The sequence below is a fragment of the Rhamphochromis sp. 'chilingali' genome, assembly GCF_963969265.1.
Source record: "Rhamphochromis sp. 'chilingali' genome assembly, chromosome: 1".
Lineage (NCBI taxonomy): Eukaryota > Metazoa > Chordata > Actinopteri > Cichliformes > Cichlidae > Rhamphochromis > Rhamphochromis sp. 'chilingali'.
The window spans coordinates 38,250,960-38,276,997 of record NC_137929.1 but is presented as its reverse complement, the minus strand read 5'-3'; the positions used below and the strand labels follow the sequence as shown (position 1 = coordinate 38,276,997).

Here is a 26,038-nt window from a genome sequence, read left to right as displayed (position 1 = left end):
TGTGCTTTTTGCAGCCTTCACAGAGGTGAGTGCTTCTCTTGTTACTTCCTGTTTCTCAGACAGCCGAGCCCCACAAAAAGGAAACCAGACCAACCAGCAGCTCATGATGAGCCTCGGCAGCACCATGATAGATTGATCAGCTGTTGTGCTGTTGAGACGCAGTCCTTCGATCGTCGAAGACAAAGACCAGACCAAGATTAGACCGTAAGGTTGGTGCTTTTTAGTTTGTTCTTGATCTGATTTAAAAATAACTCTTTGTTTATCCTGATCAAAGTATTGTGTAGTAAGTTATGTCCTATTATATCAAAGCTTTTACAACAGAAGTCTTTTTAGTCGAAGAGAGCATTCGCTGCTTGAAATATCCTTCTATTTCGGGCGATGGTGAGATAAAGATCTCTTATTGAGAAATTGGGGTGTTCAGTTTTAGACACCTGAACGTTAAACAGGAACTATTTCAAACAAGAGCTATAAGGTTAAGATGGAGTAGATTTCCAGGGGCCTGCGTAGTGCTTTGTTTTGGAGTTTCACGTTGAACCTCTTCAGCTTTCTCTCAGGTCACACCTTCAACCCCACATTAACTTGATCCACTTTTCCTCCTGCAGGCTCTCTCTCCATGTCTACACTGACTCCCTCGAGTCCCAGTAGTCTCACAGCACCGGTTCTGGTCCAGTTCCAGCTGGGTCTGTTCAGGGAGGTGGTTCGAGTCCCTGCGGGCAACCTGAGCTACCGTCATGCCCGGAGGTTGGCTGCTGAGGTCATAGAGCGCAAGGTAACCGCACGGGGTGGCGTTGTTTCCCGGCTCGAAAGCACTAAGACACGAGGAGGTGGGGCGGTATTATACATCTGATCGTCTGTGAAGGTTCTCAGTCATCCAGGTCATCGTAGCCAATCAGCCAGAGTTTCGGATGAAACTCTGGCTGATTGGGACCCACACCCAGTTTCACACCTTGGCTCTTAAAGAAGTCCAGACGCTTTTCTTTGCAAGCTCCTTTGACTATACATCTGATCGTGAAGAGTTCATCATCAGTCACGAGCGTTAAAGAGGCCATGCACCAGTTTTAAAATGGATGTTTATCTATGTTTTATTCTTACAGACACACACACACACTCACAGTAGTGTGTTGTCAGATGAGCCGATATCAAAGAGAGGGGTCTTCTCAACCACACAACTGTAACAGCGAGCAAACATGTGCCACCTCCCAGAAATTCAAACGTGTTTATGAGGGGCAGCCAATGAGAAGACAGTTTGCTTAAACAGAAAGTCGGGAGAGGTGCTAAGGATGAAGTGAGGGCCATTATATGCAAAGCTACTGTAACACAGAGTCCAACAATATTAAATATATGGAGCTGGACAATAATAACTTCATAGAGTTGTACAAAAACAAAAAGCGAAAGTGCATAACAACCTGCAGATGTGCGAATCTGAAAGCCGTCACTATTTAGGAGGCACGAGAGATGCTCATGAAAGAGCCTTTTGAAATGCATTGTGGGTATTCTGTTGCGGCATTTTTTGGTAGTTGGACCAATTCTAGAGAAGTGTTATCGTCTTCAGCTGCAGTTGGGGTTTAAAGCACTTTAAAGAGAGCAGCTTTTTCTGAGTCGACCTCATTTTTAGCTGGTAGCCGTGGAGATTACGTCTAGGTTTGTTCTGTTTCCTTTTTTTCTTTTGTTTTGGAGTTTTTGTTTTTTTTAACTGCCATTCGATACTGGTCAAAACTGACTGTCATGTGGTTTGCTCAGATGCCACAGCTGTAGGAACAAACTGCGTGCAAAGAGTCAGAAGCGAGAAGGTGATGAAAAAAGATATTAATTAGAATGAAGTGCTGAGCTGTCACAACGCACCCTGACCCATAACACAGTCCCACTTGGAAAATATTGTGATGATGTTTCAAATCTCTCAGGCCTCTCAGAACTGTCAGGAAGTGGACTATGAAAGGTCAACTTATTTATGAAGGAAGGTAATGTAGGTTTGTGCATGGAGTGTGGTTTTTGTCTGCAGAGTTTGGTGGTTTTGTGCTGTTGTGTATGCAGCACTCTGTATGGTGGTGTAATTTCACCAACATTTAGTATTGTGAAGTGGGTGTCACCCAACCACCTTCAGATTTTTGAGGGTGTTTGTGAATACAATTTGTTCCGGAAAACTAAATGACAAGTTTTAAAAAATAGAAGATATAAACTCGCCATTTAACAGATTTTCTCCACCCACCAGAGATGTATTTAGAATTAACGGGTACTCTATACTTGTTTATACAGTAAAATCTATACCCAAGTGCCAGCGCACAGACGGTGGAGTAAAACTGTAGTTGAGGTTAAATAAAGAAAGTTGTGAATTGCAGGTGTTGCAGGGGCTTCATCTCACTGTCACTGGGCTGGTCTTTGCACTTCCTCGGTTACAGGGACTGTGGTCGACACGAGCGCACAAAACTTTCCAACCACAGCTTCTCCCCTCTGACTGAGACGCGCACAAACACGCACCTTTACAGTTTTCGTCTTGAGTTTCCAGGCAGTAGGTCAGCTCATCGTGTGTGTGTGTGTGTCACTTGTGCACGTTTTACATTCATTATAGTCACTGTGTCAATGATGGGTGAACACCCGCATCTCCAACACTGAAACCTAGCAGGTATTTGCTTTACCTTTAGGGTCACATAAAGCACAATTCCACTTATGCACTTTGAGGCAGGGGGGAAGTAATGGACACATTAGGTTTGTTCTATTGGTGTAAATGTTCGCCTTAATAACGCAATGCTTTGCATCACCTGAATGAGTACTGCTGTTAGGAATGGACATGGTCGGCACCAACGCTCAAGCAGGCTGTGGAGTTTGATGCTCAGCTGTTCTATCCCCAACACCATCACGCCACCTTCAGCAGCTAGAGCCATCGATGAATTCAGACCCTACCATCAAAATGTTCCAATCGAGACTCGTCAGACCAGACAACATTTTTCTGATCTTCTGTTGTCCAGTTTTAGTGAGGCCTGTGCGAACTGTCACGTCGGTTTCCTGTTCTTAGCTAGGAGTGGCTTCCTGTGCGGTGTTCTTCTGCTGTAGCCCATCTGATTCAAGGTTTGATGTGTACGCTCTTCTGCATACGTTGGTTGTAACGAGTGTTTATTTGCCTTCTTGTCAATATGAAACAGTTCGGCCCAGAGAACTGGTTAGACATGGTTGTGTGGAAAAATCCCAGCTGATCAGCAGTTTCTGAAATACTCAGACTAACCTGTCTGAAACCAACAGCCATGCCACGTTAAAGTTACTTAAATCACGTTTTTTCCTCATTTGTGGCTCAATTTTAACTTCACCCGGTCGTCTTGACCGCCACGTGCTGAAATTCACTGAGCTGCAGTATGATTGGCTGATTAGATAGAGCAGTTGAACATGTTTAAATAATGAATTGACCTGCAGTGTCACATCTTTGAATCTGCTGTTCTTATCATCCCTAAATGATGATTCAGATAGAAAAGCAAAGCTTGAGCTACTTCGCAGCCTTCCTATCTCTCTTCCTCAGTCGTACTTTGGCGACAGATGCACACAGATTATTTATTTCTATAACGCTGAACGTGGTGGAGTCACTCTCTACCTGTGGTGCATCACTCAGGTTTCCCTTCAGAGCTGTCTTCAGTCTGCATGCTCATCTTAATGTGGTTTTGTTCTTTACCGCCGTGCAGACGTGAAAATGGAAAATCACGACTGACAGGCTGCAGGTGGCTTTCTTTGCTGTGTCCAGTTTCCCAAACCACACTTGTTCTGATTTCAAATATTTAAATTACTCCATTTGTGGAAAAACTTACTCTTTTTTCCCCCATATTGCTTAATAACTTGTTTCATTTACTCAGAAAGCAAATCGTCACATTACCGGAGCCCTTCTGGGGGTTTAAATTGATCTTGTTGCTTCAATAGTGACTCAACCTGAGACTGCGGTTTTTGTTCCTTCGCGTGTTTAGGCTCCAGACTGCAGTGTGGTGGGTGTCGGGGAGAAGATTCTGCTGTTCAGACATCAAGCCGCCTCCGAGCAGTTGCTGCAGCGGCTGACCGACTCCGACGAGCTGCAGGATGGCGACCTCATTGAGGTCATCGTTTCAGGTTAGTGTTTGAGGTTTACAGAGGCAGGTGGACACTTGGTGAGATTTGGTGGTACTACGTGTACCTCATTTGTTTGGGTGACATATAGTTTATTCATGCATGTAAAATGCTGTTTCTGTCCAGGGGTTTGGAGAGAAGCTCTTGAATGGTAAATGGCCTGTATTTGTATAGCGCTTTACTAGTCCCTAAGGACCCCAAAGCGCTTTACACTACATTCAGTCATCCACCCATTCACACACTGGTGATGGCAAGCTACATTGTAGCCACAGCCACTCTGCGGTGCACTGACAGAGGCGAGGCTGCCGAACACTGGCGCCACCGGGCCCTCTGACCACCACCAGTAGGTGGTTTTAAATGGTCAGTTTTAAATGAGTCCAACTCTCCTACTGTTCCAAACCTATTTTCACGGGGGGCAGTGGGCGGGCGGACGAAGTTAAAACTGCTTGTTTCAGACGAGTCGAGCGCCTGCACCAAGGACCAGTATAAGACAAATGAGGATTATTTATAGCTGTGAATCATGCAAAGCTACTATAGCGGAGTCTTAGCAGTAAATGCATGGAGTGTGGATGTCTGTTGGTGTAACGAGTCCTCTCTGTGATTCAGGATCAGCCTCCGTGACACAGGTGACGATGCGTCCACACTCCTTGGCGGTGCAGTCGTACCGGACCCCCACTTTCTGTCACCACTGTGGAGAGATGCTGTGGGGCCTCGTTCGGCAGGGTTTAAAATGTGACGGTAAAGGCGCTTTCACACTTCATCATGTGGTGGTATCGTCTCTTCACTGATACTTGAGTGTTGTTAAAGTTTTTTGTTTTTACTTTTATCTCTTTACAGGTTGTGGATTAGACTTTCATAAACGCTGTGCTTTGCAGTTGCCCAGTAACTGTAGCCGAGCACGGCGTCAGGTTAGCACCAGCTTTTCCCTGTTTCCACCCCGGCGACCTCGCACACACTCGCTGTCCAATCAGGCAGGCGGGAGTCTAGAAGAGGTGAGGAACTGCTGTGATTGTAAAGCAGATAAGTGTTTTTGCAACCCTGGATTTGTTTGTTTCTCCAACACAGCTGTAACCTTTACTGGTATAATCGAATCACATATTCACACAATAGATTTCTTTCAGTTATTCTAAGTTGATATCTTTCACTTTGCATCTTTCTCCAGATCAGCAAGTCCAAGCCCGCGTCCAGGCCTCCATCCTGGGCCGAGGCTCCGGTGTGGCTGGGAGTCGGGTACAGCGACTGGAGCAGGGCTCAGGTCCCTCACACCTTCCACATCCACAGCTACACCAAACCCACCGTCTGCCAGTACTGCCACCGGCTGCTCAAAGGCCTCTTCAGGCAGGGGCTGCAGTGCTCAGGTGAGAAGGAGGAGGAAAAACTAAGCACATCCCATGTTTCAGTAACTTGTTCAACCTCCTTTAGCAGCAATAACTTGAATTATTCATGTCCTGTGTGACTTTATCAGTTTCTCACATTTTTATGGGAGAAATTGCGTCTGACTTTTTTTGCAGCGTTGTTTCAGTTCACTGAGGTTTGCAGCGATTCGTTTATGCATAGATCTGTAGATTTGCTGCTGTGCTTGTGATCATTGTCCTGTTATATGATTCAACTTTGTCTAAGCTTTATCTGTCAGACAGACGGCATCATATTTGCCTCTACAATACTTCGGTATACTCTGGTGTTAATGGTCGACTCAGTGACTGCGACGTGTTTGGTTTCCTCTCAACGTGGTTTTGTGCATCTCGTCAGTGCAAAGGACGTTGTTCCAGAGGTCTGGTGGTTTGTTCAGATGGAACTTTCCAAACATCATCTGTGCTCCAATGTTCTAATTAGAGAGAAGAGGCTTTGTCTCCAAACAAGCCATACTCCGTCAGTCTTTTTCTAATTGTGCTGTCAGCCAGCTGTATCAGAAAGTAGATCGCATGCATCTACTGCAGTGAGACTCTCTTGCTGTGACGCCATGACAGGATGTAAATATTAATGGTTTACACCTCAGCTGAGCTCTTATTTTAGCCAGCTGCACGTTTCGTTTGGTAGAAGGAAATTAGCACAAGACAGCACAAGTGTTAAGAAAGGGTTGACGTCGCTGAAAAACCCCCATAACAAACCCAGTCTACGTCAGGGTTGGTGGACTTAGTCCATTTAGTCAATAGGAAATGAGAATCACATCAGATTTCCTGTAAAATGTATTTCCCGCACAATTTGGCTCACAGGAAATTCTCTACAAGTGCACAGAAAGTTTATTAGTCTCTGCAAAGTTTAGTCCTGCATAATTTACACTTGTACAAGTGAGCTGCCACACAGCCGTCTCACCACAACCTGTTTAACAGCATGAGGCGTTTAACAAAAGCAAAACTCACTCTTGTATTTAAATGTAATACCTGTTTCTATTATTATAGCTGTTTGACAGGTCTGAAAAACAGGTTTGTGTAATATCGCTTAAATTAGAAACATCCTGTCTCAGAGTGAGGCTGAAAAACGAGTTCATACATTTATTGCTTCCAGGCTTAAAACTTTTTGATAAAGCATATAGTTAGAGCTGGATCACGTGACCCTGAATCTTCCCTTAGTTATGCTGCAGTAGGTGTTAGCTGCTGGGGGAGTCCCATAATGCACTTCACTCACTGTGTGTTTACACACCTCTCTGCATTTAATCATAAGTTATTATTAATCTCTGGCTCTCTTCCTCAGCGTCTTTGTCTGTCTTCCTTCCCTCACGCCCAGTTAGTTGCGGCACATGGCCGCCCCTCGCCGAGCCTGGTTCTGCTGGAGGTTTCTTCCTGTTAAACGGGAGTTTTTCCTTCCCACTGTCACCAAGTACTTACCTTGAGGAGGTTGTCTGATCGTTGGGGCTTTCTCTCTGTTATTGTGGGTCTTTACCTTACAATACAGAGCATCTTGAGTTGTTGTGATTTGGTGCTTATAAATAAAACTGAACTGAACGTGGCAACTCTGTAGTTTTGTAGGATACTTAATTTAAGAGGAGAAAATCTTTGATCTTGCAGTTTGCCTGTACCCTCCTACCAGGCTTCTGCTGTCAAACTGGCTGCACATGAGTGCAAAACTTTACAGCTGCGTCACCTCGAAGTCTGGCTCAAAGGAACATCCTGTGCCGTGGGTTATTTGTTCTTTTGTTAATTTTCAGTTTGCCTCTGCATCTCAGCAGAGGTCCCAATGTGGCCCGCTGGCCTGGATCTCGACACATGTGGTCTAAAGGTATAGATAGCACAACAGGTCAGGGGGATGTGTACCTTTGAATCTTATTGTCACCCACTCCTGTGAAAGAGTGGGTGACAGGCCTCCTTCTTTACAAACCTGATAATGTTATGCGTTCAGATCTTGTGGCCATTTTTGGTGCTCTGTTCCTGCAAAGCTTTGACTTTGATTAGTAATGCTTGACTTGGAGGCTCACGAGCACACAGCAAACACTTGTTTTGTCAAGGAGCTTGTGTATCCCACGTACTTACGTAAGCAGATTGGGTTGAATCTAATTTTACCTAAATGCCTGGATGTGTCTCAGACGTCTCGAATCTCAGACGACATTCATTTTCATCACGAAAAAAACTGACCGCAATATTCTGACTCATGAGTTTGTATCTTTCCAGACTCCAGCACTCTTCCTTTTTCTGTCAGCCTTTTTAAACCTCCCACGTCTCCTCCATGGTTTTTCCAGACTGCAGGTTTAACTGCCATCGGCGCTGTGAGCCTTTAGTCCCCAGAGACTGTCCCGGAGAGAGGAACGGCATGAACGGGGAAGGTGAGTGACGGTCCCTGGATGTCTGAGGTCTGGTTTTCATTTCATATTCTGGGCTTGTGGCTGTGTTAGACCATGGCTCTTTGAAAAGGGGCTTGACTCTGATGCTGTCAGCATGAGTCGAAGCTGATTCACCCTGTTTCCCAGGAACATTTGATAGATTCAGGCCTCACTCTAAATTAGCATCTCAGAAATGTCACATTCCTCCGAGTAGCGGTGATGATTAGCTGCATGATGAGTCAGGTAAACTGAGCCCGATGAGAAATGAGATGAAATGATTTCACCAGAGAATATGTAAAAAAGAGAAAACAAAGACAGGTAACTGATCAGCAGTATTTCAGGTGCATTTTAAATCATTTATTGAGAAAAATCAGACATTTTCTTTTGTTCGGTTCATCTTGAACTTATTTGTTTGCTATTTTTACCTCATTATTTGTTGGTATTTTATGGCCCTAATCGTGTAAATAATATAAATAGAATTAAATGTAGCTGTTCATTAGTTGCTGATGTCACATTTCCAGAGAGCCCAGCAGCTGATAACAGCTGCCAACCAGACTTGGAGGACAATGAGTCAGTGATCACCAGCACCACAGAGATCTGCGACAATGACATGTTCACCGATGATGACTCACAGGCAGAGACCGGGGAAGTCGAGCAGCTGCGAGAGCCGATGAGGTCAGAGGGGCACTAAGTTTTTCTGATGATCTAATCCCAGCTAAAAGCTGTCTGCTGGTGCAGACAGCGTCCGAACGATGTCACGCGTCTGAATCACACGTCGCCCAAATTCACGTATTATAAAACAGACGTTTATTGTCCCTGTCGTTTATATCTGGGTTTTCTCGGCTTTGTTTGTGGCGCACGCTGCCACCTAGAGGCGACTTCTGTTTAATTCACCATCTCCAAACGGACCTTTATTTTGTCCTCCCTCTCTTTTTCCGCCCGCCAGTCCTTGTTTCAGCAGCAACATCCCCCTGATGAGGCTCGTCCAGTCAGTGCATCACACTAAGAGGAGAGGCGGAGGAGTCCTGAGAGAGGGGTGGCTGGTCCACCACACCAACACAGACACATTGGTGAGGAACACACTCTTTCAGATCTGGAAACGTTCAAAAAAGCAAAATGTTTTGCTCAGGTTATGATATTTGTAAAGCAGAATCACATTTTCATCGGCTTTTAACTCGGTCGTGTCTTTACTCAGAGGAAACGCCATTACTGGATCTTGGACTGGAAGAGCATGACTCTGTACCAGAATGAAAACACCACGAAGTTCTACAAGGTATGATAGTTGCATGATATAAGACGGAAACAGACAAAGCAGCATCCTGTGTGCTGCACGCTCACTCCCACTCGTATCAAAGGCCATTAACATGTATGCAGAAATGTTCCTGCAGTGTGCCAGTGTTGTTCCTCCCACTGTGTCACTGTGTAAACAGTGCAAACATCCACCGAGGCAGCTCGCGCTCTGAGCAGTGTTTACTTTAAAGAGAACAGTATTGTATTTTGTGTATGTTCATTTCTCCTTCGTTTTAAACGTACTTTAAGAAGTTTGTAGTGCAGTGAAAATCAGACAATGATAGCCTGACAGATGTTACTTTGATTATAGAAACATTATGTAGGAAAAGGCCATGGATAATAGCTTTAAACCTCCTCTGCAGGAGATCTCTCTGTCCGAGGTGCTCGGGGTCCGAGGCCCCACCCAGCTCTCCGTGCCACCATCAGACGGCAGCACTCACTCGTTCGAGCTGGTGACTGTGTCGCTGGTGTACTGCGTGATAGCCGGCGAGGAGGGGGCAGCCTGGGAGAGCGCCATCCGGCAGGCTATGATGCCGGTGGAGAGCAGCAGAGGACACAAAGATGAGATCCAGGGTGAGTCAGAAAACATCAGATATTAATATCAGATCTTACTCGGAATATGGTAACAGTGATGGATATGGACCCGCAACATTCAGTTAACAAGACTTCCTCTCTCTGATTACAGATCAATACCGATACAGACGCAATGCGGTAAGATTTGAGCGAGTTTATCGTGCACACGTTAGAGGAGTGTTACAGAGTGTCGAAGTGTGTTTGTGTGTGTTTCAGGACATCAGCTCGGTGTATCAGATCTGTACAGACGAGGTGCTGGGGTCGGGACAGTTTGGCGTGGTGTACGGAGGTCAGCTGATTCTCATTATGTTGTTATGTCCAGAGAACTGAACACGTGGAGTACAAGAAAATCCTGTTTTCTATGACTGTGACTGTCTTTATGCAGTGATCTGAAAATACACAGTACAGAAGAAACAGTTTCAAAAGACACCAAAGAAATCAGAGACTTCAGAGGCTGAAATGTTGCTCAAAACAAACTTTTTCATCAAATGTCTTTCTGTTATTGCTAAGCTACAAATGCTCCTTTGCTTCATTATCACGTCTCTTTTCTTTTTCTTCTTCAGGAACTCACAGGAAGTCGGGTCGAACAGTTGCCATCAAGGTCATCGACAAGACGCGTTTCCCCACCAAACAGGAGACGCAGCTGAGAAACGAAGTGGCCATCTTACAGGTTTTAATGCGGTTTTTATACACTTTACAAGAAATGACACAAAAAATGTAACAAGTTACTGAAAACACGTGAGGAACAAACCAGGAACAACCTGATGGTTAACCTTTAAAACGATAATCTGTGGCATAATTGTCAGAAAATTCACATTTTTTTCAAAGTTTTTGCCAATTTATTTAGAATGAATTAAATATTAATTTGCATATATGAGTTTTAATTGGTATCATATTGGCCGCATTTGGCATTTTAGTTTATTTTTTCAAAATGTATTGCTTAAAAATGTGTTGTGCTCTTTATTTTGGTTTTTGAGGGGAAAATAAAATCACACTGATGATGTAAATGCCTCAAAACCTCATGCATCAAAAACGATATATTAGGCATTAAGGGGTTAAAGAGCCATTCATCATTGCTTTAATAACTCCTGATCCATTACATCACTGTAGAAGAACTAGCTTGGATATATTAGTGACAGTTACTTAATCTGGTTTAAATCCTGATGGATTAACTACGGAAGAGGATTAGGGCCACTGGAAAAAAAATCTGAGATTAAACTCAGAATTCTGACTTTTTCATCAAAATTCAGAATTCTGACTTTAATCTCAGATTTTTTGATCTGCTGGGATTTTCCCACACAACCATCACTAGTTTACAGGGAATGGCCTGAAAATGAGACAAATATCCAGAGTCTTCTGGTAAAAACAGGCTCCTGATGTCAGAGGAGAGTGGGCCGACTGCTTTGAGCTGAAAGGAAAGCAACAGTAACTCAAAGAGCCACTCGCCAGGTGCACTCCTGTCAGCTAAGAACAGGCCTGAGGCTAAATCTGCAGTAACCGTGTGATGCTGTCATGACAGTGTGGACCAAAATCTTGCTGTGGAGGAAAAAGGAAGTCCAACCTGCCTAATAAAGTGTCTGGTGAATGTTTATTGATGAACAGATGGTTGTGGACATGATTAGTAAATAATCATCAGTTATTAGTGAGTTATTAGCACAAGTACAAATAACTGTCACATTGTTCCCGATTCCTTCCTCACTGCTTCCTCATTAACTCAACACATTTGATTGAAGTGTTGCAGATTTTCGGTTGATTTTTAGTGTTATAGTCACGATCAGGTGATTTACTGACGTGCGTGTTTTCCAGAATCTGTCGCACCCCGGCGTGGTTCTGTTGGAGGGCATGTTCGAAACTGTCGAGCACGTGTTTGTTGTAATGGAGAAGCTGCACGGAGACATGCTGGAGATGATTCTGTCCAGCGAGAAAGGTCGACTCCCTGAACGCATCACTCGCTTCCTCGTCATGCAGGTACGAGATCCCGATCTGAGAAACACTCCAGGGGTGTCTAGAGGATGTCCTTGTTTTTCTTCTTCTTGTTTTAACAAAGATGCAGGGACCTTTAATGTTTCTGTTTATCCCAAAATTAAATGTGAAATTCTCAAACGTGTGCTTCAGATTCTGGAGGCTCTGCGGTACCTGCACTTGAAGCACATCGCTCACTGTGACCTGAAACCTGAGAACGTACTGCTGGCCACTTCAGACCCCTTACCTCTGGTGGGATTTTGCACTTTAGTTCCCGATACAGCACACGGCATCTTATTTAATCAGCTCTGCCTCTGTGCCGCAGGTGAAGCTGTGCGACTTCGGCTTCGCCCGGATCATAGGGGAGAAGTCTTTCCGGCGCTCCGTCGTGGGGACTCCGGCCTACCTGGCACCCGAGGTGATCAGCAGCAACGGCTACAACCGCTCTCTGGACATGTGGTCTGTCGGCGTCATCATGTACGTCAGCCTGAGCGGCACGTTTCCCTTTAATGAAGATGAGGACATCCGGCAGCAGATCACCAACGCCACCTTCATGTACCCGCGCCAAACCTGGGCCCCCATCTCACTGGAGGGTATGAACGGTGTTTTTCTTTAGTTTTAAAACTTCTTTGTGAGCTGGGTTTACAGTTTCTCAACATAGTGATGATGAGAGTTTATTATGCTTTCCCTGTTAAAGGTTTCACACACTACAAACTCCACGTCGGGAAGTTGCCATGTCAGCCCACAGTTTTGCGTCGTTTTAAACATTTAAATATATTTTCTTTAGTTTGATCCATGTCTGCCCACACATACAGTTTATAGTGTCATGCTTGAGTCCTGTTATTCTCCTGGTTCTCCACTGGGTGGCTCCAGTGAGCAAATCCTCTTTTTGAAAATCCTTCTCCGTCTCATTTCCTCCCCAGCTGTGAGCCTCATCAATAACCTGCTGCAGGTGTCGGTGAGACGGCGGTTCACCGTGGGCAAAGCGCTGGGACACAGCTGGCTGCAGGTCGGACACTTTACAAACGCTATCATTGAGAATCGTTTAATTTTGTAGTGTGAAACAACAGAATTAACTCGATCTAGTGTTACTGCGTTCATAGGTGTTGACCAGGATGCTCAGATGCTCCTGATCAGGTTTCTAATAGTCCTGATGTATAGATGTGTATGAGTCATGCACGCTCTCCTCTCGCTACTGCAGAACTTCCAGCTGTGGTGCGACCTCCGGGAGTTCGAGCTCAGGATGGGCTGCAGGTACCTGACGCATCGAGGCGACGAGGACCGATGGCGCTTCTACGCTGCAGAGATGGGGCTGGACTTCCCCTCCCGCCTCTGCTGTGACCCCAACAAAGAATTGGACATGTGACCTCGAGCACAGAGGTTAAGGGTCGGACACTTTATCAGACTGTGCAGCTACATTTCAAAAAAAAAAAAAAAACATTCAGCGGTGAGGCCGCGGATCAAACGGGAGAAAAGTAATAAAGACACAAACACGTGTGGTTTTAATAATATAATTTTCCTTTTTTATTTTCAAGTTGAGGTTTTTAACATATGACTGAAAGAGTGGCATCAGTGATGAGACAGCATGAGTTAGGGATGAGGGGGAGGAGGAGGAAAATGGAGCACAGATGAGTTAAGATATCGAGATCATGCACAGGGAGGAGCCTAACACAGCGATCGTCGTGGCTGACCTCTTCTCTTCAAATGCTACCCTAAACCCTGTGTTGTGAGTACGCCTGCTATGGTTCCACGTACAGTTTTGATTCTTCCAGTTTCATCCACAACTTTCCTGATGCCCTGTCTGACACCTCTCTCTGTCTCTGTCCCCCTTCTCCTCGTAATTTTACAATTAGCCCAAAAAAAGGCTAAAAAAAGGAGTTTAATAAGAGAGGCGTGTGGGAGAGGTCGCTCTCTCTGGCCATAACAGCTCATCTTTCTGTATCCGTTCCCGAGTCACCGCCCAGCCACGGCGCTCTCCTCCCGTTACCCCCACCTGTGTCTTTTAATACTCGGCGCTCCCATTCGTCCTCCGTGTGTTCCTGAGTTTCTTAAGGCTTTAAGATCTCCAGGTTAAATCGCATCTTTGCTAACATTCAGGTTTCACAGTGCTGTGGTGAGAGTTTTCAGTAGCACCCGACAGGCCTCGCTCCTCTGCTGACTGCACTCGTGAACGGGCTCCTGTGGGGGTTCGTGTGAGGGCGAGTCGGTGACTCAAAAGGCCGTTTTTTTTTTTTCTAAACTTCAACATAGCATGCATCTGCACAAATACACAACCAACCAAGCCAACTGACCAATCACGTTTTCTTCTTTGATCACCCTTCTACAAAAAAAAAAAAAAAAAAAAAAAAAAAGGAGGAGAGGGGAAGAGCACACGGCTTTGCTCAAAAATAATCTAACTTTCGTTCTCTCTCGTTGCCTCCTTCTCTTTAAAGCCTTGTGAAGGCAGGTATGTCATTATGTATGCTGCTTACATAAGTTCAGTGCAATAACTGGTACACCTGTTTTTTCTTCTTCTTTTCTTTTAAACGAGAGAGGAGCTGAGCAGCCTGAACAGAGTTTGTGAGGTCTGAGCAAAGTCTTCTGCTCTTCCCCTCTGAGCAGTGTTCCTGTGTTTTAAAAAGAGGGATGGGTGGAGTTAGGAAGAGGGGAATAAAGTTAAGATTTGAGAAGGTGGTGGGGGAAAAAAAAAAAAGAATAACGTGTTTTAAAGGGACAGTGGAAGGGTTTAAAATCGCTCTCTCCAGACAGGAGAAATAAGAGAAGCTGGGAAGAAGGGGTGAGGAGGAGGAGGAGGAGGACGTGAAGAGAAGCAGCTGCGCTTATAAGTCGCTCTCTCCGTAGAGGGCACTGGAGAAGGAGATGTAGTCCAGGGCGCCGGAGGGACAGTCCGGTCCGACGTACCTGGTCATGCGGGTGATGCAGTACTCCGCCTGCTCAGGAGGCAGCTCCCTGCGCAGCTCCTCCACCGTGATGTAATTCTGCGGGAGAGAGAGAGGGGGCGAGGTGTGATTCACGAGGAGCTATTGTCTCCTGTTACAAATGTACTGGTGCATCTGTGAGGATCGGAGAACGATGACTCAAGGTTCAGGCAAACAGTCCTGCAGTTCGAATTTGGAAAGATGAAAACCTGAATTTAAATTACGGACTTGCTGTTGAAATAAAGCTGTACAAGATAAATCGCGATGTTTCTCCCAGATTTAAGGGGAAATTTTGCTCTTTGTTTCGATCGGGACACTCAGAGAATCCGGGTTGCGTATGTAATCAAAGAAAAAGCTTGGAGTGAGATAAAGAGTGCTTCTGTATAATTTCTTCCTTGCATACCTGAGTGAGTTGCCTCAGTTTGGATTGAGTTATTTGGGGATATAAGCATTTAGGTGCCACAGCATCACCTCCCCTTGCCAGTGTTTTCTATGAACGTGAACATTTCAAAAAGTCTCATCAACCTACATACAAAGTGTCAACACATCAGTGCCGATACAATCATACCAATGACCAAAAACCTGATTTGTCAGATTTGTTTTTGTTTAATTTATTGAACTTGTTATAATTAAGCCAAATTATACTATTTATATAGCCTGTTGGGTTAGAAACCATATTCATTAATAAGAAATATGCTGTCTCATAGTTTTTCTTTCAGCTTTCGAAAGCTGGTTTCTTGTTTATTGCTTAAATTTTCACTTCACAAAGCCGACTCCAGCCTGGGTCACTTACAGCCTATCCAGCAACTTGACTTTCTTATAACAAAACCACAGTGCTCCTGGATCACAGCTAATACGTTACTCTCACTGTAAATAGATACTGTATCAGTGGTGACAAGGTGTTTGATACCAGAGCCTTTATGTTATCCGTTTGTGGTCTGAGTTCCCCAAACTCAGTGATTTCTAAAGTGTGGGCTACGAATGAAAGTATGTACAGTTACATATTTATATGAATGTATTTATTTATATAAAAGGTGAATGCAAACTGGTAACAGGAGGAGTTGACTGTGATGTTACTCATTACTCTGAGTGTCCCAGTGGTAGGTGGGTCATACTTAGGATTTAACTCAGCATATGACTGTGTAGCATTAGAGATTTATAGCCAACAGTCTGTGTTTTTATGTTGTTTTTTTAAATAAAAATTTCAAGGATAAACGTCACTGTCTCTTGTGTTGATTTCAGATCCTTAAAATTTTTTTTTTTTAAAGGAGTGCAGTAGCACTCTTGACTTTGGCAATGGCTGCCCTAACCGGTCACGTTTGGATGCAGGCTAACCATCGGAATTTGAAAGGAAATTATGCATTTCTGAAATGCAATAAACTGTAAATCTGTAAAAGTTTTATTAACATCAGCACTAAAAATGTGTGCCGGGAGCTTCGCTACATGAGTTTCCCTGTCTGTGTCGCTCTTTTTATGTGCCCCAGTACTTTTGTCCATATCAATGTGTCCTCTGGCTGCACTGGAAGCTCTGTACAGGCTAAATAAGAAGACCAGTTAGATGATATAAGGTAAGAAGATGCTGTATCCATCTGCTCACCTTGTCTGAAGCCAGGATCTTGAAGGAGGCCATGACTTGTTCTGCAGTGTCGGTCTCGGCGGTCTCACGGGTCATGAAGTCGATGAAGGCCTGGAAGGTCACAACGCCCGTGTTGTTGGGGTCCACCAGGGTCATGATACGTGCAAACTCCACCTCACCCTGTCAGCAAAAGCAACAATCAGCAATCGTTACTGCGCAAACGAATCAGTAAATCCTTATAGTTTACATTTGAACTACGCTCAAGTTGTTGTACAAGTCAAGCCTATGAGCGCCTGACCACTGACCAGATCGTAACCCATGGAGATGAGACAGGCACGGAAGTCGTCTGGGTCCATCATGCCGTTTCTCTTCTGCAAAGGAACAGCACAAAGTATCGCTTTCATTACTGTGCCAAAGAGTCGTAGTAATTAATGAATTCACTCATTAGTGATGCTAAAACATCAATGAGCATGAACTTAAGCGACGTATCGAAACTTTTTCAGCCTCTTAAATAGGAAATGCCAAAGGAAAAGTTTGAAAACTATACGAAGCACCGCTCTCTTCTCCTCGACCTACGGTGTCGCCTCACCCTGTCGAAGTGGTTGAAGGAGGCCCTGAACTCGTTGAGCTGCTCCTGGCTGATGCCCTTGGCGTCGCGGGTCAGGATCTGGTTCTCCACCTCGTTGATGGTTCTGGCAATAGTGGTGAGCAGCTGCTCCCAGCCCACACGGATGTGCTGCAGTGGAGAGGGAATGGGAGGAAATTATAACAGAGGTAGCGTACACTTTGAGTAGAGAGGAGTGAGAGCTAAGCCCATCTGCAGATCGCGCTGCGGTCTGCATGCACACCTCCATGGTGTAGTTGGTGTGCTTGTTGTCGAAGATGAGGGACTCCTGGATGAGCTGGTGGTCTCCCTCCAGTTTGTCGATGTTGGATTTGTAGTTGATGATGTTCTGCTCGTACTGCTTCAGGCTGTTCATCTGTTCCTCCAGGGAGCCGGCGATGTCCACAGACACGTGGCTGATCTCCTGCAGAGACAGGAATCAATGAGGAAATGCGGCACTCACCATACTTTCACATATTTTACTGCATTATTTTGTAGCAACAGCTGAGCGTTACTGTTCCCACAGATCACGTTGATCCGACCGTGCAGATTTACACACAGCACTGGTTACCCAAGCACCCCCATCTCGTACCTCCATCTTGGTTTGAATCCAGGGTCCGATGATGTTGGCCTGAGCGGCGAACTGGCGCCTCAGTCTCTCATTGGCCTGCTGCCTGGCCACCTCCTCCTGGAGCATTTGGTCTCTGAGGGGCACGAGGTGCTTCACCTGCACACACAGTTTATATCTGGTGACTGTGTGTAACTTACATTATTACAGTTTACTTAAACATGTTGTCACCTCTTCCATTTCTACGCTTGCATCACTGCATCTTTAAATTAACTGAATGTTGCTGTCACTTTTTCCAAGTCTGTATACATAGTTTTTCACTCCAGATTGTAACTTCATGATTGCCCAGATAGAAAGAAAAAAAAATTTGTTTCTTGAGCACAGATGGTCTGATGTGTGTCGCACTACGGCTGCACCGACAGGCTTTCCTGTGGAGTTATTTTGATTTCCCCTGAGAGCCTCACAGCCAGCAGTGCTGAGTGTCACTCTAACCCACATGTACTGTACTATTCCTGACCTGTCGCTATCTTTGCACTGTGCTAATATTAGCTGGATGACCAAATGGAGTGTACACAGAGAGAGAGAGCCAGGTTGACATTTGCTGCTACATAATGCTAACTTGCTGAAAGCAGATTAAAGAGCAGCCACGCTCCTCATTGTGTCTGCGATATAATAATTAATTTGCTCCTTCTACAAACGCTGTGTTTGTGGGGTCCGTTTGACTTGACTCACAGTGTCCCACTTAGTGCTGATGTCCTGGGAGGAGAGGTTGGTGTACGGGTTGATCCCGGACAGCTTGATGCCGTAGGTCTGGGCGATCTTCAGGATCTCGTTGTGGATGCCCAGAGTGGCCATGCGCTCCTTGTCGGCCTCGGGCAGAGTAGCCTTGAACTGGTCGTGAGCTGTGATCAGACTCTGTGCGGGAGGAAAACAAATATAAGGTGGTGTATTAGAAAAAAGAAAGACAGAGTGTATGTTTTTTTGTACAACTTCTTCCTTTGGTACAGATTTAAATGTCTGAGAAAAAGAAAAGAGCCTGGTTCTGCTGGAGGTTTCTTCCTGCTAAAAGGGAGTTTTTCATTCCCACTGTTGCCAAGTGCTTGCTCACAGGGAGTCGTCTAATTGTTGGGCTTTCTCTGTATTATTCTAGGGTTTCTATCTTACAATATAAAACAGTGTGAGGGGACTGTTGTTGTGATTTGGTGCTATATAAATAAAACTGAATCAGATGGTTACCTGGATCTCTTCAATGCTGTGGACAATGAACATGTCCTGCAGGTCCTCCATGGCTCCGTCCATCCAGTTGTTGAAGGGTGCCGCACGCTTGGCGAACTCCAGGTACAGCTGGTCAATGGTCTCCCACAGCTTCTCCACACGCTGCCGTCACAGACAGAAACACACTCGTGATGCTGAAGCAGACGTGTGCATACAAACACGGAGGGAATCTGCCATTTGCACTCTTCGTGTTGTTTTTGTCACTCCTCGCTGAGCATCGTGAAAACATTAAGCCGAATTTGCTGATAAAAATCAAGACGCCCTGAATCACATTAGCTGTATTTGTCTGGTGTCCTGTGCTTATAAAACCTCACAACTTCACAATTTCCAGATCTTTCTGCCTACTTCCTGTAACTCTGTCACTTCCTGTAATCACTGGTATTCTGCTTTTCAGTCTGTTCACATGGAAACGCTCCTTTGTCCTCTTTCCCACCATGTTTCCGCTGCTTTCTGATCTCAGAGAGCTGCCCACGGTTTACCTGCTGCTTCTCAACTCTCTCCTTTTTGTCCCTACACTCTCCTCCTGACCCCCTGCTCTCTCTGAGGCAGACGGCCACCCCAGAAACTCGTTCAGCTGGAGGTGTTTTCTTGCTTGCTCGCAGCGTATTGTTGAGTTTCTATTTATAATATTCGAACCATATAAAAGTGTACTCAGATCTCTGGACCTGTGCACTACAACTGAAGCTGAAATGACTTTCCTCCACTGCCGCCTGCTCCGAGTGTTGGCCTCTAATCACCAAAACTCAGATTCATATTACACTAATCAAAATTTTATCTCTGTGTAAAACATGTTATTTTATTTTTAGTTTCCCACACTCTCAAAATCATTTATGTAATTTTTTTTAGTGTCACTCTTATTATCCAATCGTCTAAGCCTGACCACACCCTCCCCCCAGCCAATCAGCTGCTAGCCCCTGCTGTGTACAATAACTGCAATCAGCAGTTTTGCACCACCTGTTGTGCATCCCGCATCCTCCCCATCGCCTCCCTCATCATTCATGCACTCATTTCCACTCATCCAGCTCAGTCTCAGGAAGGCTGGAGACGATCCCAGCTGTCTTTCCAGACAAAAAACTGTAACGTGTTCAGTGAGTTGTTTACATAAGCAGCTGATTGCTGTTTAGTTTTACCTCCAGTGAATCCCTCCTCTTCTGGGTGAGAGTGCCCAGATTGTCCCACTGGTCACAGATACCCTGGCAGCGGGTGTTGACTGTAGCAGCATCGTGGTAGTCCAGCTCACTGGAGAGAGAGACAAACAACAAAACAGACGAGTACATAGACCATTATCACACAAATATTTACAAAATGGTAATAATATTAGCTGAAACTCAGCTAAACCCGCTAATAAATCATCATTACGAATAATCACGTTTGTCAGATGAGTGAAACTCTCCTTTCAGTCAGTGTAAAGAAATTTAGCTGCACGTTTAACCAATGAGATTTCTTAATATAAGAAAAACAAGCTGAATATAAACAGTGAGTCTCAGTTGTTCTACATGATAAAGTTTAAGCTCTCTGGAGTTAAATATTAAAAAATGAAGTGTAAAATTAGAGAAATCTATAATTAAATTACTTTGGTGTGGTATGAATAGCCAACAGTTCAAAGTCTAAAATGTTTGTCCTCTTTCACATTTTCCAAAGCCGTCCAGTGGGTCGGATCAGGGTCTTCACTGGGCCGATTCTGGCCCCCCGGGCCTTATGTTTGACACCCCTGATCTAAAGTAAGGTAAAGTTGAGGAAACTCTTCTGTGAAGTGATCTCATTTCTCCAAATAACCCGAATATTTGATGCCCTTTTATTAAATGCATAGATATTTCGCCCTCCTTTGAGTTGAGGGGCATCTAAGAACTTTTCTTTCTTGATACCGAGGTCATGATTTGTGCTTTTGAAGTCCTCGCTGATAAATTATACTGTACATTTTTTCAGCTTTACAGTGCCGATCTGCTCATATACTGTAACATCAAAGAAATCATCTCAAGGCTATCTCGGAGAAAAAAAAAGCCCCGAGGAGCTGCGGAGGATAAGTAAATGGCGAGATCAGAGGTTTCTGCTCTCTCGTGAAGCACCCTTTCATCTTTCTTATCTCTCATTAATATTTTCCACTCATCTGTTGCATCTTTTGTTCCTGGCTGCGTTCGTGTTCTCGTCTGCTCTCGACATCCCTGCCGTCACTTCAGCTACTCGCTTTCTTCCCCTGCTCTTCTTCCCATTATGCAGAATAATTGGGATAATGCTTTCTCCACCCCCGCCCCCACCCATCATGATTTTCAACATCTCTCTTCCTCCCCGTGACCTTAACGTCCGGCATTAGGACACATCTCGTCACACGCTCTCACTTCAGCTCCTGGGCGATGGCGGCGATCTGCTCCACCCTGTCCTGGTGAGCGGCGAGGTCGCTCTCGAAGGCCTCGTGCTTCCTCATCAGGGCTCTGATCTCCATCAGAGAGGCCGACTCGTAGTCCTTCTGGGACAGAAGATCCTCCTTACCTGAAACACACACACACACACACAGTTACTTTAAAGACGGTAACAAGTAAAAGTCGGGCCCACAAGCTTTTAAAGTTTTACAGCTCTCGCTCAGATTTTTATATCTCCCACTCGCTGTATCGTTTCAGTGTCCCCATGAATCATTAGATCCTTTTTAATTGCTCTGTATAATCTTACTGGGCCATTTATGGTGCTTTGATGTGGTTTTGAGGGTTATCTTTTGCTGCTTTGCCTTATTACACAGTAAAGTGTGAAGACTCGCGATTAACGGAGGTAAAAAAAAGCTACAAAACAAGAATAGTTTGATACGTCAAATATAAAAACAACGAGGAGAGGACAAGAGCATGTTTAATATTCGATAAATGTTTCTTTACACAAAAAGGCGACCTTTCAATCGTCGAGTCACTGTGTAAATGACTACGCTAAGAAGGATCCGCATTTGTCACTCTTTAAGGAAGCAAACAGTAAGTAACATTTTTTATAAAGAGCTTCTCGCAGATAAATCACAAAGTGCTTTACAGCAAAGAAAATGAAAAGAATGGAAATGCAACAAATAACAATGTAAAACAGTAAAATACAACAAATTAATTAAAAGCTTGCCTATATAAAAATGTCTTCAGCTGCTTTTTAAACGAATCAATGGCGTCTGCACAGCGTAAAACCAGCGGGAGAGAATTTCACAACCTCGGTGCCGCTGCCCGAAAGGCCCGATCACCAAAAACTGGAGTGATATGAGATCTTTGCTTGGTGCGAAGATGTCTCTTTAATTCAGTTTATTTATATAGTGGCAGCACTCGCTTTAAAGTGCGTTATATTGTGAGCTAAATAAAATACAAAATCTATCCACCACCTACCTGTAGTCCAGGCCTCGTGCATGGCGCACTTCTGCTTGAACTTCTCGGCCAGGTGGTCGAGTCTCTCCAGGCGGCGGATCTCTGTCAGCAGCCACTCCTCGTAACCCTTCTCCACCTGCTCCAGACCTTTCCAGGCATTTGCGATGTCCTGAAGGAGAGGGAGCGCTTTCATTATTACCCTGTGCTGAGGAGGAGGAGTGTTAGGCGTATTATCGACACGTTCGAGGGGAATTAAGAGCTCGTGACGGCCCGCCGTACTCTGACTCTGAATTGATTTGAGATTGTAGACCTTGAGAGGTTTTTAATATCTGTAAATTTCTCAGAAAGCAGTAGCTGAAAAGAGAGTCTCTTTGAAGTTTTGCTTTATACAAAGAAGATGATGAAGAAACTATTTTTTTCTTTTTATCCTTTTATCCTTCTTCTTGACTAATTTGAGCTGAATCTGGGTGAATGTTTGGGCTGGATCGTACTCCACTCACCCTTAGGTGGAAGCTTGCCTGCTGGTGGGACACTATATGTGGAAGTCCCTGTTGGTGACAAACTACTAGAAAAGATTCAGTGTGCTCATTATCTCTGTTTTATTCCCCGATGATGTGTTGGAGTCATTACATAACCTTGCCATGAAAATGAAGGAATTTTGATTTTATTTTGAAAGGGGAGTGCTTTGGCGTTTTCAAAGAGCACCTCGAACAGAAGTGCCCGTGTCTAACCACCAACTGAAGTGTGACTTTGTTGTTTTGGTCTCTTTTTTCAAACTCTACGTCTCATAAAATCCTTTCCAAAGTAACACACAAAGAATTTAATCTTTCAACTGATGTGTGAGCTTGAAAATCCTGAGTGATGCATTAAGTCGTCCTCCTTGCTCACCGACACCATCTTGCCCTCAGAGGGCATGAAGGCGGGCCTGTTGCTGAGCCTCAGCTTGGTCTGCAGGGTGTTGAAGTTGATCTCCAGCTGGCATTTCTCCTGCACGCGGGGCGGCTTGTGGACGCGACGGTAGTCACGGAAATCCTCCAGCTTCTGCTGCATGGCGCGCATGGTCTGCTCCGCCACGCGGTTCTCCAGCCAGGGGATGGTGCGACGGATCCACTCGAGAAGCTGCAGAAGAGAAACGCAAAGGTTACTCAGAGTACTCTGATTACTTCAGTCTGCAGTTTACATGCACACCCACACACATCATATGACCTTTATGACCTATATTCTGTATGTCTTTAGTGAAAGAAAGTCTTTATTTAGGGTCATGTTTGTGCATCAGTTCTAGCTGCTTTGTATATCAGCTACTCGCATGTTTCTGATTATTTAAAGATATAATGCTGTGCAAAAGTCTTGAGCCACCCTTCATTTCTGTACATAGGAAAAAGTTGCTCATATTCCACCGCACTTTCTGCATAAATGCGCTTAGTTGTCAACTTTCCCTTTTATGCTTCTATAACTGAGAAAAAAAATCGATTTTCATAAAACGACTTCAGTGAAGGAGCAGAAAGAGTGAGGAGAAGTGTGGGACAGACTGAGAGTGGGAGTTGTGCGGTCGCAGCGGTTTCTCACCTCGCTGGCCAGCTTCTCGTACTCCTCCATCAGTTTCTCGTTCTCCTGGTTGACGGCCAGCACCTTGCAGATACGGTTGGCAGCTGTCTCGGCCTGAGAGGGAGAGTAGCAACAGCTGATTTACCCAGATTCACGCAGCTCGCACGTTTACTCAGCGCTGACGTTACGTCACGATGACCGCGTTTCACGTGTGTCATCTGATTTATTCAATTACAAAGGGAACACTTGCTCATTCGGTTTGTGCTCCGAGCTCGTCGATCCACAGAAAAATAACGACATGAAACGTGGAGAAGTGAGGCGACACCAGCTCACCTGTTCTGCGCCGGCGAAGGCGTGGTAGAAGCAGGACACGTAGGTCATGATGGCCTTCTCGTCAGGTTTGGGTGTGTTCACGATATCTGAAGGTGCAAAAACAATGTTGAGCTTTATTATTATATTATTTTAAAATAGTCTTGGCAAAGGTTTGAAAGAATGATCCACAGGGCAGGAAAGCAGAGCAGACGTTTGATTCGTTTTTACTGCATTTTATTCTGAAAAGCCACTTTGTCAGGTTTAAAAAGCATTTTTTAAATAACATTTTTATTAAATATTTAAAAATCTGATACAGCTTAGTGTGGCAATATTGTATCGATGCAGGGACACTAAATATTTCACTAAAGAACCAGAACTCATCTCACCTGGTAGGAAGCAGCCACAGTCTGACCTGGACTGACTGCAGTCACTCTCAGAGAGACTGATCAAGGTTTGCAAATAACTTAGAAATGCAGACAGATTACCAACATGCTGCCATCAGTCTGAACGGATCTTTGATCCTAACTGGCTGCCAGCTGTTTGTGTCCTCGTTATATTTCTGTAGACCAGGAGGTTTACTGAGTGCAACTGTCACAGTTAAATGTGAATTACTGACGTAAACAGCAACAGACGTGAGTTTTGAGTTTTTATTGCAGTTAATTGTCAGAAACAGAGTGTGTGTAACTGCAAACTTGGTGACTGGTGACTCCCACCTCAGTTAAATATGCTGAATTAAAATGTGACCGTGAAGCGTAAAGAGCATTATGATTTATTCTTGCATTAATCACTCGTTTTAGGACAGCTGCCTACAAAGCAGTGATATTTCCAAGGTCAGAGCCGCTGGTTCCTGAGTAGATGCATTTAAAGTGATTTAAAATGCATTCGTTTTTTCAATGAAGATGATTTAATTTTCCGAGCAAGCCGGAGCCACCGTGTCTGCCATCATGCATCTCGCTGCAGCTGAGCTCATCACCGTGTGTGTCAGCATAACAAGACAGAACCCGCTTCCTGCACTGCTCCGTCACGTTGACGTCTCGTGGCCTCACCTTCAGCGTCGAGCATCTTCGGGATGTCCAGGTACTTCTCAGCCACCTCGAAGGCGGTGTTCAGGTTACCGATGGGGTCGTCCTGAAGAAACACACAATCAGTGTCACACACAAAAGACTACACGGGGAAGCACGCCAGCCACGACAGTTCTGATGAGTGTTTTGAAGGCGAGAAATAAACCTCATTAAGAAATGTTTCAGTTTCAGAGTTTTGGCAGGATTTTGGCGAGCAAACAGCAGCGCAGTTTCCAATTCTGTCGCATCACATCCAACTTTAAGGGATGCAATTTTGGCAAATATTCTTATTAACACTCTTAATCAAGCTTGTGATCTACAAGTGCAGTATTGTGATGGGTTGTCTTTTTGGGTTCTTTTTAATGAGCTGAAATCAGTTCACAGGAAAAAATATTTCTAACAGAGCTTCAATGATGAAAGTGAAAAGACATAAAAAGACTGCATTAATCAAGGTTCAGTATAAAGGTTGAAAATAGAGGGGAAAGTAGAGAAGGATGGGCCACCTTTCTCAGTTTGGAGTAGTCAATGAGGTCGGGTCTGTGTCTGTGGATGAGGGCACACAGGGCCAGGCCATCCTTCCAACTGAGAAGAAGAAGAAGAGGAAGGAGGGAGGCATGAGTGAGGAAACAGCGGCAGGCAAAGAGGCGTGAGGAGAAAAGAAGGAGAGTAGATGATCAGTGGGTGACATGGAGCGAGGAAAACATAAAGAGGAAAAGAAATCAGCATCAGACAGAAGTATAAGCTGAATGATTGCAGTTCCCTGCTGATGCCACAGGTCGGCATCGCTCACCCACCTAATGTGGAAGTTCTGTACATTGACGTTCCTGTAGGGGGCAGTCTTCCTCTGGCACCACAGCAGCAGACCCTCCTTAGCAGAGGTCTCTGAAAAAGTTGAGAAGAGGAGATGATTTTAGATGAGGGTTTGTGTTATTTTGAACATTAAGAGAAGAAGAATAACAGTCAGGAAGAGGATGACAGAGAGTGATTGGGGCTGTCAAAAGTTTAAATACTGCACAAAGATGTTTAGGATCAAGATCTGGCATTAAAAAAAGCTGTATGATGTTAGCAGCAGTCAATATATTTCTCAAGCTCGTCTGACGGGTGGCTTAAAGATAATTTCCTGCACTAGTGGAGGGAAGAGGAGTTATGAGAGGTTAGAGCGAGGTCGATGGCGAAGAAAGTCAAGCTGTATGACAGCAGAAG

At 44.7% G+C, this 26,038-nt stretch overlaps 2 protein-coding genes across 2 annotated transcripts in view; one reads left to right on the top strand and one right to left on the bottom strand.

Annotated features, from left to right (window-relative positions):
- The first annotated feature begins 145 nt into the window (after positions 1 to 145).
- On the top strand, positions 146 to 13,895 carry prkd4 (protein kinase D4). Its single transcript, XM_080896299.1, has 19 exons — positions 146 to 209; positions 603 to 769; positions 3,942 to 4,080; positions 4,684 to 4,815; positions 4,915 to 5,069; positions 5,240 to 5,435; positions 7,751 to 7,834; positions 8,353 to 8,506; positions 8,778 to 8,901; positions 9,027 to 9,104; positions 9,484 to 9,694; positions 9,807 to 9,832; positions 9,911 to 9,983; positions 10,258 to 10,364; positions 11,501 to 11,662; positions 11,810 to 11,908; positions 11,982 to 12,249; positions 12,580 to 12,665; positions 12,858 to 13,895. Exons 2-19 carry the CDS (start codon positions 614 to 616, stop codon positions 13,020 to 13,022), a joined length of 2,415 nt encoding a protein of 804 aa, XP_080752425.1. The 5' UTR covers positions 146 to 209; positions 603 to 613; the 3' UTR covers positions 13,023 to 13,895.
- The window catches only part of actn3b (actinin alpha 3b), a 38,547-nt gene continuing 25,665 nt past the window's right edge, over positions 13,157 to 26,038 (bottom strand). Inside the window, exons 5-21 of the mRNA XM_080896288.1 lie at positions 25,630 to 25,717; positions 25,339 to 25,417; positions 24,821 to 24,902; positions 23,796 to 23,881; positions 23,484 to 23,576; positions 22,806 to 23,036; positions 21,939 to 22,086; positions 20,934 to 21,084; positions 19,728 to 19,836; positions 18,559 to 18,699; positions 18,055 to 18,237; positions 17,347 to 17,481; positions 16,999 to 17,178; positions 16,740 to 16,886; positions 16,456 to 16,521; positions 16,172 to 16,330; positions 13,157 to 14,634 (exon numbers count right to left, since the gene is read on the bottom strand). Coding sequence (XP_080752414.1) covers positions 14,476 to 14,634; positions 16,172 to 16,330; positions 16,456 to 16,521; positions 16,740 to 16,886; positions 16,999 to 17,178; positions 17,347 to 17,481; positions 18,055 to 18,237; positions 18,559 to 18,699; positions 19,728 to 19,836; positions 20,934 to 21,084; positions 21,939 to 22,086; positions 22,806 to 23,036; positions 23,484 to 23,576; positions 23,796 to 23,881; positions 24,821 to 24,902; positions 25,339 to 25,417; positions 25,630 to 25,717 — 2,237 coding nt within the window. The 3' untranslated portion in view covers positions 13,157 to 14,475. The remainder of the gene's footprint in view (positions 14,635 to 16,171; positions 16,331 to 16,455; positions 16,522 to 16,739; positions 16,887 to 16,998; positions 17,179 to 17,346; positions 17,482 to 18,054; positions 18,238 to 18,558; positions 18,700 to 19,727; positions 19,837 to 20,933; positions 21,085 to 21,938; positions 22,087 to 22,805; positions 23,037 to 23,483; positions 23,577 to 23,795; positions 23,882 to 24,820; positions 24,903 to 25,338; positions 25,418 to 25,629; positions 25,718 to 26,038) is intronic.

What these genes read in the sequence shown, in the direction of transcription:
- prkd4 (XM_080896299.1), top strand. Translation starts at nt 614, where the DNA reads ATGTCTACACTGACTCCCTCGAGTCCCAGTAGTCTCACAGCACCGGTT. An exon ending in ACCGATACAGACGCAATGCG is followed by an intron (nt 9,833 to 9,910) that starts GTAAGATTTGAG and finishes TGTGTGTTTCAG; the next exon opens with GACATCAGCTCGGTGTATCA. An exon ending in TGGGACACAGCTGGCTGCAG is followed by an intron (nt 12,666 to 12,857) that starts GTCGGACACTTT and finishes TCGCTACTGCAG; the next exon opens with AACTTCCAGCTGTGGTGCGA.